The 15,635-nt window shown below is 40.0% G+C and overlaps 2 protein-coding genes across 2 annotated transcripts; one reads left to right on the top strand and one right to left on the bottom strand.

Annotated features, from left to right (window-relative positions):
* Positions 1-1,134: 1,134 nt before the first annotated feature.
* LOC148429694 (uncharacterized) lies at positions 1,135-2,036 on the bottom strand. The gene has a single exon (XM_088424708.1). It carries the CDS (start codon positions 1,937-1,939, stop codon positions 1,277-1,279), a length of 663 nt encoding a protein of 220 aa, XP_088280834.1. The 5' UTR covers positions 1,940-2,036; the 3' UTR covers positions 1,135-1,276.
* Positions 2,037-6,456: 4,420 nt separating this feature from the next.
* Positions 6,457-13,472, top strand: tspan36 (tetraspanin 36). Its single transcript, XM_088410965.1, has 7 exons — positions 6,457-6,625; positions 10,091-10,282; positions 10,376-10,450; positions 11,802-11,897; positions 12,019-12,168; positions 12,257-12,340; positions 12,957-13,472. Exons 1-7 carry the CDS (start codon positions 6,566-6,568, stop codon positions 13,035-13,037), a joined length of 738 nt encoding a protein of 245 aa, XP_088267091.1. The 5' UTR covers positions 6,457-6,565; the 3' UTR covers positions 13,038-13,472.
* The last annotated feature ends 2,163 nt before the right edge of the window (positions 13,473-15,635 follow it).

Below are 15,635 nucleotides of genomic sequence, written 5' to 3'. Positions count from 1 at the left end.
AATAAGTCATTAAATTGTCAGGTAAGGAGAGGTGGCACGTGACAAGTTGGGCCGAACCTTTCTAGAATGGGGGCGAATCTGGCTCCTTACAATATTGAAATTGAATAAACTACTGAACATAAAATTTGTTTTATGAAATTTTCCTGAGACTATTAATTCAGTCATTATTTCAAAATGAATTTTGCAAGTTTGTTTTATTTAAAATCTCGAGTACCCCCAGAAGTTCCTTCAAGTACCGCCAGGGGTACTAGTACCTCCTTGTGAGAACTACCGGACGAGAGGATACTCAAGAAGTGACGACAATTAGGAACAGACAGCAACAACAACATACATTTTACGATGACAGTCACATCGACAGAGACCTGACAAGAACTGAAAGGAAACAGGACATTAAATACACGAAAAACTGACGAGACAAACAAGCAACACCTGGGTATGACACTGACAAACAAAATAATGAACCCTTTAAAACATGAACAAAACCCCACAACTCGAAATGACGATTAAAAAAAAACAAAACAGAAGCCTAAAAAAGAAAAGAACAGAAAAACCCGATACCAACCCACAGTTTGAAATAATACATTAACATTTAGCTCATGTTCTACGATACTATTGTTAAAAAAATGCAAAATACTCTGGCTGGCAGAAATAGATAGAAAGGATGGACAGGATTTTTTTTCATACAAGCAGCATCTGTTAAGTAAACGTATGCATAAATTGATCACATTCATTTTTAATGCAGAGGCCCGTTTGGTTATTACCTTTTTTTTTTAATTGCATGGGTTGGCCATGAGACTGCAAAACACACACACACGTATACAGTATATATATATATATATATATATATATATATATATATATATATATATATATATATATATATATATATATATATATAATCCGCTTGCCGTGTTTGTATTGGGGCCGCAAATTATTGAATTATAAATTATTGTAAAGATTTTATTCTGTACTTGATTTGCCTTTTAATCGCAGATCCCTTCTACAGTTTTGACAATTTCGAACTAAAATCTCCCATGCAGTATTTTTCTGCTTTAGATTGACCACTATAATTTCGGCCGTAGTTTTGATCCGTCGTGCGTAAAATGTTTACTGCTTCAATGAAGTCCAAACAAATGTCTATGAATGTTTTATTTTCACACAGAAATCATTTTTAACAGTGTCCATGAAAAGTGGAAAGGTCCATTATGTGATGATAGATGTTTAAGAACGGATATGGAGATTGGAGTTCTATACAGTCCATGCTTGTAGTCCATGCTTAGCGCCGCCTGCTCCTCCTGCGCCCCCTGCCTCTTCTGCGATACCTTCGGCGATAGCCGACCCTCCTCCTGCGGGCTCTCCTGCCTCTTCTTCTCCTCGGGTACCTTCTCCTCCTCCTTGGGTACCTTCTCCTCCTCCCCCTACCGGAGCGCCTCCTGCGGGACCTTCTCCTCCTTCTCCTCAAGGACCTTCTTCTTCGTGACCTCCTCCGCCTTCTCCTGGACCTTCTCCTCCTGGACCTCCTTCCTCTCCTCCTTGACCTTCTTCTTCGCGACCTCCGCCTCCTTCTGCGGCTGGTCCTCCTGCGCCTTCTCCTGGAGCGCCTCCTGCGCGTTCTCCTGCCTCTCGTCCTGCGCCTTCTCGACCTTCTTCCGCTTCGCCGCCGCCGGCGCCCCATCCGAAACCCTCTGCGCCTTCGGGGGCCGTAGGGATTGATTTTGAGGCGTCTGCCCCTGGTGCGTAGGAGGGACTTCCTGGCCACCAGCCTGCGGACGGCCATTCGGAGGAGGGCACGGTTGCGCACTACATCGTAACCGTTGGCTTTCAGGACTCTCTTGAGGCCAGCCAAGGTGACGCCCGACGGGCCGCCATAGGAGATGGCGTTCAGAATGAGGCTGGTCACCGCGTCCCCCCCTTTCCTGGATTCCTTTTGCGGGGTCATTGCCGGTGGACCTGAGCCGTATATGGCGTTATGGTGTGCGTTCCTCCAGTTGCAGCTTGTAGGTGGGGTGGCTCAAGTGCCAATGATGCCGGAGAGCGGCCGCCCCTGATATTTATCGGTTTTCGGCTCTTAGTACCTCGCGCGCTTTAGAGAGATGAGAGACTTTCAGACAAAGTGGTGATGCGCGCCAGGGCGCCGTGAAGACGTGCACGCATGTCGTCATCGCGACTCAAGCGCTCCTTGATACAGACCGTAGCCGCAGTAATAAGACTCCAATATTTGAGGCAAGGCCGGATTTATCTCTAAACTAGAGACGTCACACTTCAGGGGCTTTCCGGCAAAGCCAACCATTGATTGTTTTAAAGACTTTATCGTGGGAGGGTTTGACGAGTGTGCTGCACATGCGCAGTGAAGCGCTGGGGGCTTTTCTCATCCATTTTCGCTCCACAATTTGAAGTTGCGCGCTGACCTCGTGGTGAGTCTGCTTCGTCTGTTTTTGCGTGTTGTGATTGGGATCACAAATCCTAACTTGAAACTGGTCAAATTGGCCCAAAACAAATTGTTAATCTGGGGCAAAGTAAAGGTAATTACGTGTCCGACCCATTCTTTGCTGAAAACAATCAATATACAATGGTAGTTTTCAACCAGTCTGTATGAGTAATGGGTCAGATTGATCAATCCAGTAAATTATGAATGGTTAGACAAAACAACATATGCGAGGGTTCATATTTGTGTCAACCGTTCATGCTCCATGAGCCATTTTGACTGTCTCCCATGCACATAAAAAAATGATGGGAGCCTCAAAACATTTTGACATCTAAAGTGTGGATAACACCACATACGCAAATAATCCTTTCATCCATGAAATTAAATAAAAATCTAAATTATCCACCTGTCGCCACCCAAAAATGTGAACCATCTATTTTGTCATTATGTTGCAAGGGGATTGTGAACTCAGTCCAATAAAATCCACACAGTATTTGCAAAATAGCAACCAATTAAAATATTAATATATAATCATGACTAATGATATTACAGTCAAAAGTTTGGAAATATTTTAAATTCAAATGCGCTAAAAAACACTAATTCAAGAAATTCAATCCATCAATTCTTCAAAACACAGCTGTGAATTGAAAGTCCTTCCAGGTCATAGTCATAGCCATAGTCTGGATGACTTCAATATTAATTTACAGAAATATTACAACAAAAAGAGCATAGGATCTGAATTGTTTTTAAACTTTTGGTGGGTATTGACAACCAAAATCAGAAAACATTTTATTTTAATGTTTCAACAGCACCATAATCATATTTACAAGTACATTTGGAAAGAAAATACATACATTTATCTTTCCATCAAATGCTCATTTTTTTCCAACTTCACAAAGAGACTTTGTTGCAAATATTGATTCCACACTGCCAAATGTGCCAGACCAAATACAAGAATATAGTAATATTATGTAATAAGCACATTTTCTTGTTTTAAGTGAAAAATCTGCCAAGAGGTAAGATGTTTTTTTTGGCAAGAAAACTTAATTCAAGACAACTCACACAGGGTCACACACTTTTTTACTTTCATAAAAGCGACTTTTTGCAGTGTTAAATTTTAACCCTAATCTCAACCATGAGCAAACATTTATTGTTTTAACCCATATCAGCAGCGATTTAATTCCTGTTTTTCATAAACACCAATATACCGTGACATATGCCAAGATGGTGACGCCACAAATATGTGCTGTTCCACCTGTCATCGTTGGGGGTCGCTGTCATGTAATACGCTCTGAGTGGTCTTTTTCGGTCACATGACTTACAGTATGTGGTCGTTTGAATTGGAGAAAATCAATCAATCAATCAAATTTTATTGATATAGCCCTAAATCATCGAAGTCTCAAAGGGCTTCACAGATGAAAAGAGGTCGTACAGAGACATCTTTTCAGGATAAGGTACACAACAGCATCCCCTGTCAAAGCTCCCAGAAGGGGAAGGAAAAACTCAAAAACCCCAATTTGGGGAAAATCAGAAACCTGAAAAAAGAAAATGTTGGTTTTGCACGTTTTCAGTTTTTTCCACAGATTTTTAATGGGATTCAGGGGTAGGCTTTGCCTTGGACTTTTAAACACTTGGACATGTTTAGTTTTGAACCATTCCTTTTAAGAGTCAGCTTAATGTTGAGTATCATTTCCTGGTTAGAATGTAGACTTCTTGGGTCTTTTGCAGACTCCTGGTTTTCTCCCAAATTACCTTATATTTGACTCCAGCTTTCCAATCACTGCTGAGGAAAAGCAGCCCCAGACCATGATGCTGCCCCCATCATGTTAGGCAGTGACTATAGTGTTTTCAAAGTCGTTTGCAGTATTACCTTTACTCTAAACATGATTATACATTCAGCCCAAAAAGTTTCATTTTTGTCTCATTTGACCAGGGAACCTTGAACCTAATACCTGATGTCTCACTTGCGGAGGTCGTGGGCCTTTCTCTGTCAGAATTTGTATGTTCTCCCTTCGCCTGCAGAGGGTTCATTTGGGTACTGTTTACCTCCCACATTCCCAAAAAATGCAGGGTAGGCATGTTGCTCACTCTAAATTATCCTTAGGTGTGTTTGTGAGCATTAATGGTTGTTTGTCTTTGTGTGTCCAGCATTTTTTCTGGCAACTAGTTCGCGGTGTCCCCTGCCTACTGCCCAAAGGCAGCTGGGATAGGCTACAGCATACCTAGCACTCTTGCAAAGATAGGCGGTTAAGATAATGACTGGATGGAGGGATGGATAATAAATCCTAGACAGAATACAACCCAAAACAACATCCAACATCCATTCCCTTCAAGTCACTTAGAAAATGGCGTGCAGTCTGGAGGGGCAAACTAAAAATTCAATTTTAACGGTAAAAAAAAAAAAAAAAAGGATTATAAAAGGAAATGTATTCTATTTTCTTTTTGTCTATGAAGGAAAATTGTGTTCTGTAGCAAAAAATCCTAAGAGAAATATGATTATTTCAAGATATTAAATCTAATTTTCTTATTAAGATATTTTGGCTCAAAAAATCCTATTTTTCTCACAAGATAAAAAGATGGTTTTGAATGATCTTCAGCTTCAGACCAAGGCCATTTTCTTCAGTTAGGAAATGATGGCAAAAAACACGAAGGTTTTATTGTAATTTAAGTTAAATTATGTATTTGAATCTACTGTGTTGCAGTCATTACTTTAATTCATAAAATAATTAGAAATATTTGGGGGGGGTTATTTTAAATTTCACATGGGTGTCATTTTAAAGTAACTAGAAAATATTTCTTAGGTTTTATAGTACAGTACATTAGGACAATTTGCTTAAATCTAGGCTCAATCTAGGAAAAGATGCTAAAGCTACATTTTGAGTGATTTATTTATTTTTGCAGATTTGAATGTAGGTTTGATCCCTGCTGTGGTGTCGTTCAAACTTGAGAGCACCAATAGCAATCCATTGAGCTATACTGTAACCAGTTATCATCTTAATCTAAATCTATTTGACCAACAAGTTTCGAGCAGCGAGAATTTGACTGTCGTCTCTCTTCCCGCATTAAAAATGTAATCCTGCAAAAGAATCCATATCTTTTTAACAAATGCACCTGTAATCTGATTATTTATTTTTTTTGCAACCATAAAAGAATAATTTTTAACGTTTTGGATTTTGAATATTAAATATTTGTACAAATTCCGCTATTCCCAAAGCCCGGATGTAAGTTAACATCAGTTTGAGCTTTCGACCATTGGAAGGCTGCAATTATATTGCATAACAACAATGAACTTATTTGTAGCTTGAGCAAAACCATGACATTTTCTCGATGCCTGTCCAAAGCATCTATCCTAATGTATAAAAGGGATTTTAATGTGACTCGCGGCTCACATCGTGACCTTTGGTTTAGAACAGGGGTGTCAAGCTAATTTTAACATGGGCCACTTTGTTTATGTAGTATGATCATCACGCATTTACACATCTTGAAATCAGGCTGCTAAAAAAGGTTCAAAAGGGGTATTGCTAACAAAAAAATGTGTAAAAGTTGAAGACACCTTGCAAATTTGGTGTTAGCAAGAAACTTGAAGTCTTAATTAGCACTTTCCGGGCCACAAAATTGTGTGGTGGGCCAGGTCTGGTCCCCAGGCGTTGAGTTTGACACCTGTGGTTTAGATTAGTGAAACTGTAAAATTGAAACTTTTTCATGTGAGATTCAAGATTCAACAAGAATCTTGTTTTATAAATAAAACAAGAATCTCACATGAAAATGTTTCATGTGACAATGATGCAGATTAAATCTACATAGTGAATTGGAATCAAACATTTTTGTGCAATTTCATGTTCATACCGTCACCGAACGGTAAATGTCGTTCGACAGATGTTTCTGTGATCAAGAGGCGTTGCAGCATATATTTTTAAACGTCTTTATTTGAAAATAACTGCAAACACAAGTTGCGAATGTTGAGTACTTGCCTTCCTCAAACCTCTCTGACTTTCACTTCCGGACCATGTGACGACGTGACGTCAAGGTAACGTCACACTGCCTGGAACCCTCGTGACCAAAGCCCAAAATCGGACGGACGTGGAGACCTGCCGCTGCTGGGGTTGATTTCATTTCTGTCCTGACCACCGCCCCGACAACATGGACTGTGGCATCATCACCTCCAAGACGGTCCTCCTCTTCCTCAGTCTGGTTTTCTGGGTAAGAGTAACTCGTTTGACATTTAAGTCAATATTTTGTATTGCCGACTGTTGTCTGCTGTATTCGGAACCGCAGCGGTTCCTCGGAATCACAACAGGCCTGTTTAAAGCCACTTGAACGTTGAGCGTGATTCTTGACGCTCATCAAACTTTGCGGATGTCCACAAGTTTATTTATTTATTTATTTATATTTTACGTCATCTCACATTTGTCACTTGATGTTTATTAGTTCAAGTGTCGTCGCTCATCTGTTGACTTCAACATACTGTTTCGTCATTCTTTTTCGCCACTGGTTGCAACTGTAAACACTTGCTCATGTTTCATCTGATAAGTGCAGCCAGATTTCAACTGACCCTTGTCTTTGTGCTTACGCTGAAAAAGTGTTTCTTTTATCTCGTTAATGCAATCACGCTGGTTCTTTTTCGTTACTCCCACATTTACGTTGGAGATCAACAACCAGAATGGGTGTATTGTGTTACATAATAGTCCTTTCAGTTTTCATTAAATCTAAAGTTGTTGAAGGTTAACGGGAAAATAAAAGAAAACAGGCAGGAAGCGTTCGTGTAATTCTGAGTTTCCCATTTCAACTTGTATCATCGGACAACACGTACATGCACATGGGTTTGCATTGCCACTCAAACCTTATTCAAAGCATCTTTCGATAAAAAAGGGTGTGATATGATTCAGTTATGAACCATTCCTTTAAAGGTTAGCATTCTTTTAAGATTTGGTTTGATGTGGTAACAGTGCTTGCAGTGTTACTTCTACTCCAAACAATATTTTACATTTAGCCCAAAATGTGGGCCTCGATACCCTCCAAAAATGCCTCCAATAGAATATGATAGGAGTTTATAGCTGTCTCTATTTTAATGTCGAATTATTTCAGTTTGATCATATGCTCTCACATCGTTTTAAGAAGCAAACAAAAATCTCTTTACGCAGTAATGTTTTGGCCCCCAACCACCAGTCCGTGGCCTGGTACCGAAATCGTTTCAGTTTTATGTATTATCTGAGTCTGAAAGATATTTTATTTTGAAAGAAACTTTAATTTTGACAACTGACTGGATTTGACTCAACCACTCGAGAGCCAAAATTTCACCCACAGAATATAGCAAAATGAATAAGACGTCTTTGGAAAATGTATTTGGGAAGGGGAAAAGGGCCATCAAAGAGAATGAATAATATCTACAACTTTGAAGAAAAACAAAGCTTTTAACAGGCAGTACCAAGAGTACTACTTGCAATAATGATTTATCATGATAAGGAGTTCAAGTGCTACTTTCGAGCCAGACCAGGCGATTAAAGCATGGCTTCTCAAGATGATCAACTGTTGGTTGCGAATGATGACGACTATAAAAGTATGCTTGAGATTTCCGACATCTTTTCTGTAATAAGGGGCGGTTTCTGCAATGCCAGCAACAAAAACAAAACATCTGGATAAAAACAACACACTTGGGGGGTGTCATTGTTTCCCATCACTCCTAGATTGACCGCTTGTTGCTGAAAAACTGTTACATGAGCCACCCGATTTCATTTTCAGATGTGTGTGCGCGCGCGATGATTTTAAGTGACGAGAAAAAGGATGTAATGTAACCATCTAGTTGAAAGTTGCACAACATGTCCCTGACTGGTTCACTGTAAGTTGTAACCAATCACTCACATCCCTTGCACCCCTCCTACAAAAGTTTCTGGTGGATTTGGCCACATTCCACAGAGTGTGTGCCTATTTAACAAACACACACGCACATGCACACAAAGCCTCTTTACTGCCTTGTTTCGCGGGCATAAGATCAGACTTTCTTGGGGAGATTACGAACCGAGCCTGATGGGGAGCGAGGGAGCCCAGGGCTGTCCCGTGACTGGAGTGATTATCAGACATGAGTCATGCGGCCCAGTGGGAAGACAGGTCATTGCCTTCTTCCACGAAACACCCTCAAACATGGAAAAAAGACATTTTTTTCTTTGATAACGGTTGTTCAAAGGTGAAAACGGAATGAACGTGTCCAGATAATGACTTAGTAGGTCATGTGTGATGTCTTTCTCATGGAATGAGTTTCATATTTAGAGATGTCACATGTTTGCAAAAAAAAAAATAGTGAGCGGGTCATGATGAGATGCACTTATGAGCTGCGCTTAAAGGGCACATTTCGGGACAAACTCACGAGGCCACAAGAGATAATAAGCTTCTTTGTGCTGCTCTGCCCAGCATGTCATCATTGTGAAACAAGTTGATGATGGCTACACTTGACATCTAAACGTAGGTTAGGATTTATAAACTAAAATGAAATTTCTCAGAAATTAATTTTTGGGGGGTCAGCCAAAATTTTCAATATTAGTTTTAGTGATTTTGTTTAACATTCATTCGCAAGCACTGTGCTTGATCTGTGAATCTAGTGCCGGATTATTAGCAAATGCGGTGGTTACAGAATTTGCAGTTGTAGGTACTCATTCCTAGATCAAATTTCACTTTTTTTTAAAAATATTTTATGGTTGTTCTCTTAAATTGAATTAGGCTCATTATTACATTTTTGGGAGTGTCAAAAGCACAAACTCCTCCATGTTGTTGGCGTAAAAACCCCAAGACCCTTCTTTGTGCAAAACCTATCCAATTACAATGGCCATTCATTTGCAGCCTTCCTTCACATTTGTCAATTTTTTTCTTGTCTAGGGTCTAATGTTGATTGGCAAACCAGTTTATTGTGCATTATAAGTGTGGAGCAGAAGTTTAACAACCAAAGTGCCCATTTAGTGCATGTTGTAAAAGGAAGTAAAGATTTTAAATTTCCTCCTCAACTCTATTGAAACTCTATATTGACTTTTAATTCTGAGTGCATCACACGTATCATACATACATAGCGTTGCTTAGCTTGTTATCATGTTTATAATAGGACTTTCTAAGCTGACATTTTTTGGTGGAGCGAGACTTTGATCTTTGTGGGGAGGGGGGGTCTCCAAGGCTACCTCAAGGGATCCCCAAATCAAAAACCTGGAAACATCTATCATTGCTTAATGAATACATTTCGGGATTCTGTGTTGTGGTTGGGGGCTGCTACCTTACGTTAAGAAGTAGCTGGCCGTTAGCAGATGATGAGCTGTTAATTTAACAGCGACTATCAGGACCCAGTTCCAGTTACTCCCCCCATTTGACATAATACTGTAGAAGAAGCAAACGGGGACAGCATGGTCGACAAGTAGTTTGCACATCTCACAGTGTTGAGCTGTGTGACTACGTGTGACTGCGCTTTCAAGATTGCACCTTTTAGCGAGACATGATTCACAAAATGATGGGCGTGCCTGCCTCTCACCAAGAGAAAAAAAAAAGATAAAATTAAACAACTAAGTACATCTGGTGTGAGAAGCCTCCAAAAAATGTGCCTCCGTGAGCCTTTTTGAATTTTCAGATTGTGCTCTCCAGTGCGTGTGCCACATACACAGAATCACACAAACGTGTTGCTGCGTTTTCCAGGCTGCCGGTGCCGGCTTAGCCTACGTCGGCTCCCAGGTGTTGAGCAGCTATGGCACCTTTGAGAACTTCATCCAGAACAAGTACACGCTCATCCCGGCCGTGGTCATCATCGGCATCAGTGTGGTCATGTTCATCTTTGGCCTGCTGGGATGCTGCGCCACCATGCGAGAGTCCAAAGTGGGCCTGAGCTTTGTGAGTGGCTCCCCTTGAATGTACATCAACGCCGCTTCACGTCACTATGATTCTGATGAGATTTTGTATTTGCCATGTTCGTGTTTCCTCCAGTTCTTTCTTATCATCATGGTGATGTTTGCGGCCGAGGTTGCCGTTTTGGTGCTGAGCTTCATCTACCAAGGCAAAGTGAGTATTCTCGACTTGTTGGACATTCATTCATTCATCCGTGCATCAAGACACCCATCCGGCATGTACAAAATGGGCTTCCATGCGATGTTAATACGCTAACATAATGCAAAATGTGAACTTGGGAGGAGAAAGAAATTTGCATCTCGTCTTGTAACTGGGTATCAAATGAGACCGAGTGAAATGCAGTTTGTATGCTAACATTAAGCGGTTGTCATTCGTCAGTGTCTCCCTTCCATATGTCCGCCTTTTTTTTTTTCCATTCCAAAAATTGTCATTTTCGGTCCGTCGCTCACTTCTATCATTATCGGTGCTCTCATCTGGCGATATATATTTTGAATTTTCCTTCTCATGTGAACACATGGAATCAATAAACTGCAGATGAAGCGCCCGCCAGTCCCAAATGGATTTTTAACGACAGTTCATATAAGAGTGACACGTTTCTGTAGACTTGATCCGTGAGGAACAATCACCAAGGCCGCACATGGTTTGTTGATAGCTTGGTGAGAAAAAAAAAGCTGCGTACTTAATTCACATTGCATTCACATTGCATATTCGCTGTAGGAATCCTACAGAGCATGAGTGTGAGACACTAACGTGGGACATGTAAGTCACATGTACAGGAGAATTTCGACAACAAGGGGTGAAACGAGTTCTTGACTCATGTGGATGCTTTGAAGAAATATGCAAGGATATTTGTTTATTTTGTAGTCATTTATTTGATGTGCACCCGCATGCCAAGGAATTTTAAACAATTTAGCATAACACGCCTTCAACAAGCTACATAGAGTAACGTCAAAATAAATACACGGAATGACTACATTGACGTCCATTCAATAGCCTTAACAGGATTTTGTTTTGAAGTTCTTTGGCGTCAGAGAATATGCCGAAAACTATCCTTTTTTTTAACATTAACAGAAGAAAAAATGTATAAATCAAACAACTGGTAACTACTTATTTACAGCATTTATACGGGTTACAGGTTTGTCTCAAAACTATAAAAACAGCCAGTGAAATACAATGAGTGAGTGAAATACAATTTAAACTGCCAAGACTCAAAGCATAGAAATACTGTAGAAATCCGCAGAATGGCTTACAAAAAATAAAACTCATGGTCATGTGAATACAGTCACATTTTTTTCCAGGGAAAAAATTCTTAAGGAAAATGAAACGTATCCCTTGAAATACCGGTATTCATTGTACAGCCTCAAATAAAAGACGATGAATAAAAGGTTTGATTGATATCAAAATGAATTCCAGCTGTGCACTTCTTTTACCACAGTGACATCTGCTGGTTGCTGCCCGAATGACCCTTTCGAATGGTAACTGGTTTTCAAACTTGTGTGTGCAGATAAATGGAGATTTGGAGCACTCAATGAATGATGTTTTTGCAAAGTATGATGGCCAGGACCCTGAAACCAAAACCGTGGACTATCTGCAGACTCAGGTTGGTCGCGCACAGTTTGCAACTCCACTTCCTCACTATGTTTATATTTCATTTATTTCATTTACCTTTAATGTATCAGTCTGAGGTAAATCGTTTTAAAATGCTATTCTCCTCTGTTCAGTTGCAGTGCTGCGGCGTGGGGAACTACACTAGCTGGTTCAACACCACCTGGTACCAGAGCCACAACAGCACATTGCCCATGTCCTGCTGTAAAAATGTCAGCACGCAGTGCACGGGCAGGTTGGACCGGTTGGACCTGCTCAACTTGGAGGTGAACTAAGATGGCCGGACAGTACTGACTGCAGTCAAATGTTTAGGATAAGCATGATAATGAGTGTATGGGGCTTGTGTGGCTCCAGGGTTGTGAAGCCAAGCTGGAGCACCTGCTACAAGATGTCCTGAAGTACGCCATGCTGGTTATCCTAGGCTTCGCTGTCATCAAGGTAACACAACGCACCACCGTTATTGACGTAGGCAGCTCCAAGAGCCCGATTCTGATTTAATGCTTAATCCATTTTTACATGTCTATTGAGACAACGAGGCTAACATCCACATTGCTCTTTCGGCCATCTGTAATTTATAATGATGTTGCCTTTTTAGAATATGCTGGGGGAACGGGCGTTCCCTTTTCCATATGAAGTGTAATTGCACATCCGTGACACCCGGTGGTTTAGTGGCACTCTGATTGTCAAAAGTCTGTGCAGGAGTTGCAAACTTTTTAAATAACAAGCAAAAAAAAATAGAGCGTTTTTTTGTTTTTTTCATTAAGGACATTGTTTGTAGCTATAACAGACATGGCAGACCGACGATTATATTCAAAACATACTGTTGGTCGTTAAGAACACTTTTGCAAGTTTTTGAAATTTATAATCATTTAAGTTATTCCTTTTGAATGAAATCAGATTGAGGATTAATGTACAGCGCCAGGTTTGACATCTTTTTCTCAAGGTTAAAATGTTCCTGATCAATGTACATATATTATTTACTGATTGAATGCTTTGTTTTCAGCATCAAATGCTCATAGCACTTTGTTTTCTTTCATTTTTCCAATGTCTGCAGTTCTTCGGGATGCTGAGCGTGTGTGTGATTGCCTGTAAAAGCAACAGCCGGAGGAGCGGCTACCAGCCACTTTATGCCTGACCAAAACAACTTTCACTTCACCACCTTGCATCTGTTAATTATCACTTTTTTTTGGCATGTCTATTATAAACTACTGTCTCACGGATCCAACGCAAGAAGCAGCATGAACAGTGGAACTTCCCAACATTCCCCTGAGTGTTTCCTTAATCAATTGAACCACCTTTCCAACTTAGTTGTAGGCCTTTTTAATAGCTATACATGGATTGAAGTTATTTTGCCTTCTGTTACTCAGATTTGTAGTTGACTAATTTCACTATTACACTGTTTAATGCCTTATGTAACGGTTGAAATATTTATAGCCTACTTGATTCAACTAATCTACAGTTAGCTTTGTTTTAATGAGGATGTCATTTTTAGATGAGTTATCTGTTAAATAGTTGCCGCTCCACATGGTTATTTTGTCTTTCTAAAATAATAAAGTGAATAATTCACCAACTTGGTTGTATCACACTCCTTAATGTGTTGTAAGAGCATGGTCCTTATATTCTAACGTTGCCTCGCAGGATTTTATTTTTAAAAATTGCTTGGCTGAATCATTCTGGAATACAATCAAGATTACACATTGATGCATTTTTACTAAACAGATTTGTGTCTAGCTTTGTTTTTAAGTATAGTAAAGTACAGCTGAAGTTGCATTTTTTGTAATCAATTGCATCAAGGATGGAAGTTGGAAAAACTGATTGATGGGAATATTATGATGGGAAGTCAATTTTTGCTTTTGCTACAACAACATAACATCCTTTATGGAAAAATGTTGATATTCATAGAACGGGAAAAGACCTAAATTGTGACCCAGAAGATGTGCCTGGCTGTGTTTGTTTTGTGTTACTTGTAATAACCGCATGTATGATTCTTGAGTCTCTGAAAAGAAAGCCCTATAGGTGAAATGGAGGCCCCGCGTATTTATACGTCCACAGAAGGACACAAAGATTTACCCATAAAGTCTTTAAAATTGCCACGTAAAACACATTTGTTAGTAGGTTTAAATGCAATTTACATTTCTGCTTGACTTTGTTACTTCCAGGCTGTGTTCACATCTGATTTCACCAACCTCCACCCAACCCCCTTCCTGCACGTCTCGTGACTATTTTTGGACATTGTCTGGCAGCTTTTTTTTTTTCACCTGTGCCTCTATCTTTTTCCACCTGAGGTGTGTTTTGTGTGTCTCATGTCATCTACCCATCTGCTCTCATGAGCTTTTCTTTCATTTCCCTCTCAATATGTACAACATTACGGGCCTGTGCAGCGGGGATGGCTATGGGTCGGTGTGTGTGAAAGCCATTTTCTTGCCTTTTGAAAATGACATTCAACATGGATTCAATAAAATAATATGCCACCCTCGGTCACAAGAGCCTGGCAGAAGATGTCACTTCCTAATTGGACACAGCACCCTTGAAGCTAGGTCAACGCCAAGTGGCCCGCTTTGTTTTCATTTTTTGATTTAAGTAGGCTCCCACAAAAATAGTGCTCAATGTAGAAAGGTCTTGCAAAACAAGCCTCGTAATTTGATAGGTCTTCAAGACTTAGGACGTAGTCTTATTGTGTTATAAGGCACTAGACTTTTTAAAACGTATGTATGTATAAATCACTGCACTTCTACAATGCATCAGGAAAATACAGGGCTTATTCTGAAATGGGACAAATTCTTTTTTCTAAGTTTTACACCTTTCTACTGTAAACCTAAATTAAAAAAATGCCTGCCTGTTATCAATTTAGGCCCCACTGTTGGCGGAACCTGTCAAAGCTCAGAGTAAAGGTGAAGTCAAGGGATCTCCCTGAATGGATTGTCTTGGCTTGAGGCACGCCAGTATAAACAAAACAACATAGATACTTGCGTCATGAGCAAAGATGAGCACTTAGGAAAGAGAGTAAGTATGGATGTCACAATTCACTTGTTGTGTTATTGATTAGATGACAATATAACACTGGGCGGACAAGACCACTTGGGGATTGAGGGGTGAGGGGCTAGTCAAGGAGGTGACCAAGGATTCAGTGGTTCCTCAATGAGTTTCGGCATTGCCTATTGTGGAAATAGAAAACCTTTGAGAAGGAAGACCTTGCCTGCAAAAATCAACCAAAAATTCCTTTGCGCAGAAGCAACTCCTCAGTAAAAGACACTTGGCAGCCTACCAAAGGCACCTGAACGTCTTTCAGATCCATGTCAAAATGGACAAATTAAAATGTCACATTTTAATGTCATTTATCAACAATACATGTTTTGGTAACATGGTACATCCATTACATGTTGGTTGTCATCAAAGAGTAAGTAGTTTAACTATTTTAATTTTGTAAAGGAGTTACTTTTGTATTTGTGTCACTGTTTTTTTTCTCTCTCTCATTTTTAGGGCAGAGTCAGATATAATGACCATACAGAGCAGGTGTTGATGACAACATGCAAGTGTGCATCGGTGTGTTTCTGTAAATAGACACTGTGATGCTCAATTTGTCATTGGACGTTAGTGTTCATTAGGCACAAATACGGCACAGACAGAATAAAATGTGGAAGATGAGATGCGACCTAAACACTACTCTATATTAACTCTAAACTCATGGTCAATTAAAACAAATGACGATCCCACACCTTTAACGAACATATTT

This window comes from Hippichthys cyanospilos, chromosome 1 (assembly GCF_059441005.1).
Source record: "Hippichthys cyanospilos isolate Australia breed blue-spotted pipefish chromosome 1, RoL_Hcya_1.0, whole genome shotgun sequence".
NCBI classification, from domain to species: domain Eukaryota; kingdom Metazoa; phylum Chordata; class Actinopteri; order Syngnathiformes; family Syngnathidae; genus Hippichthys; species Hippichthys cyanospilos.
This window is presented reverse-complemented; position numbering and strand designations above follow the sequence as displayed.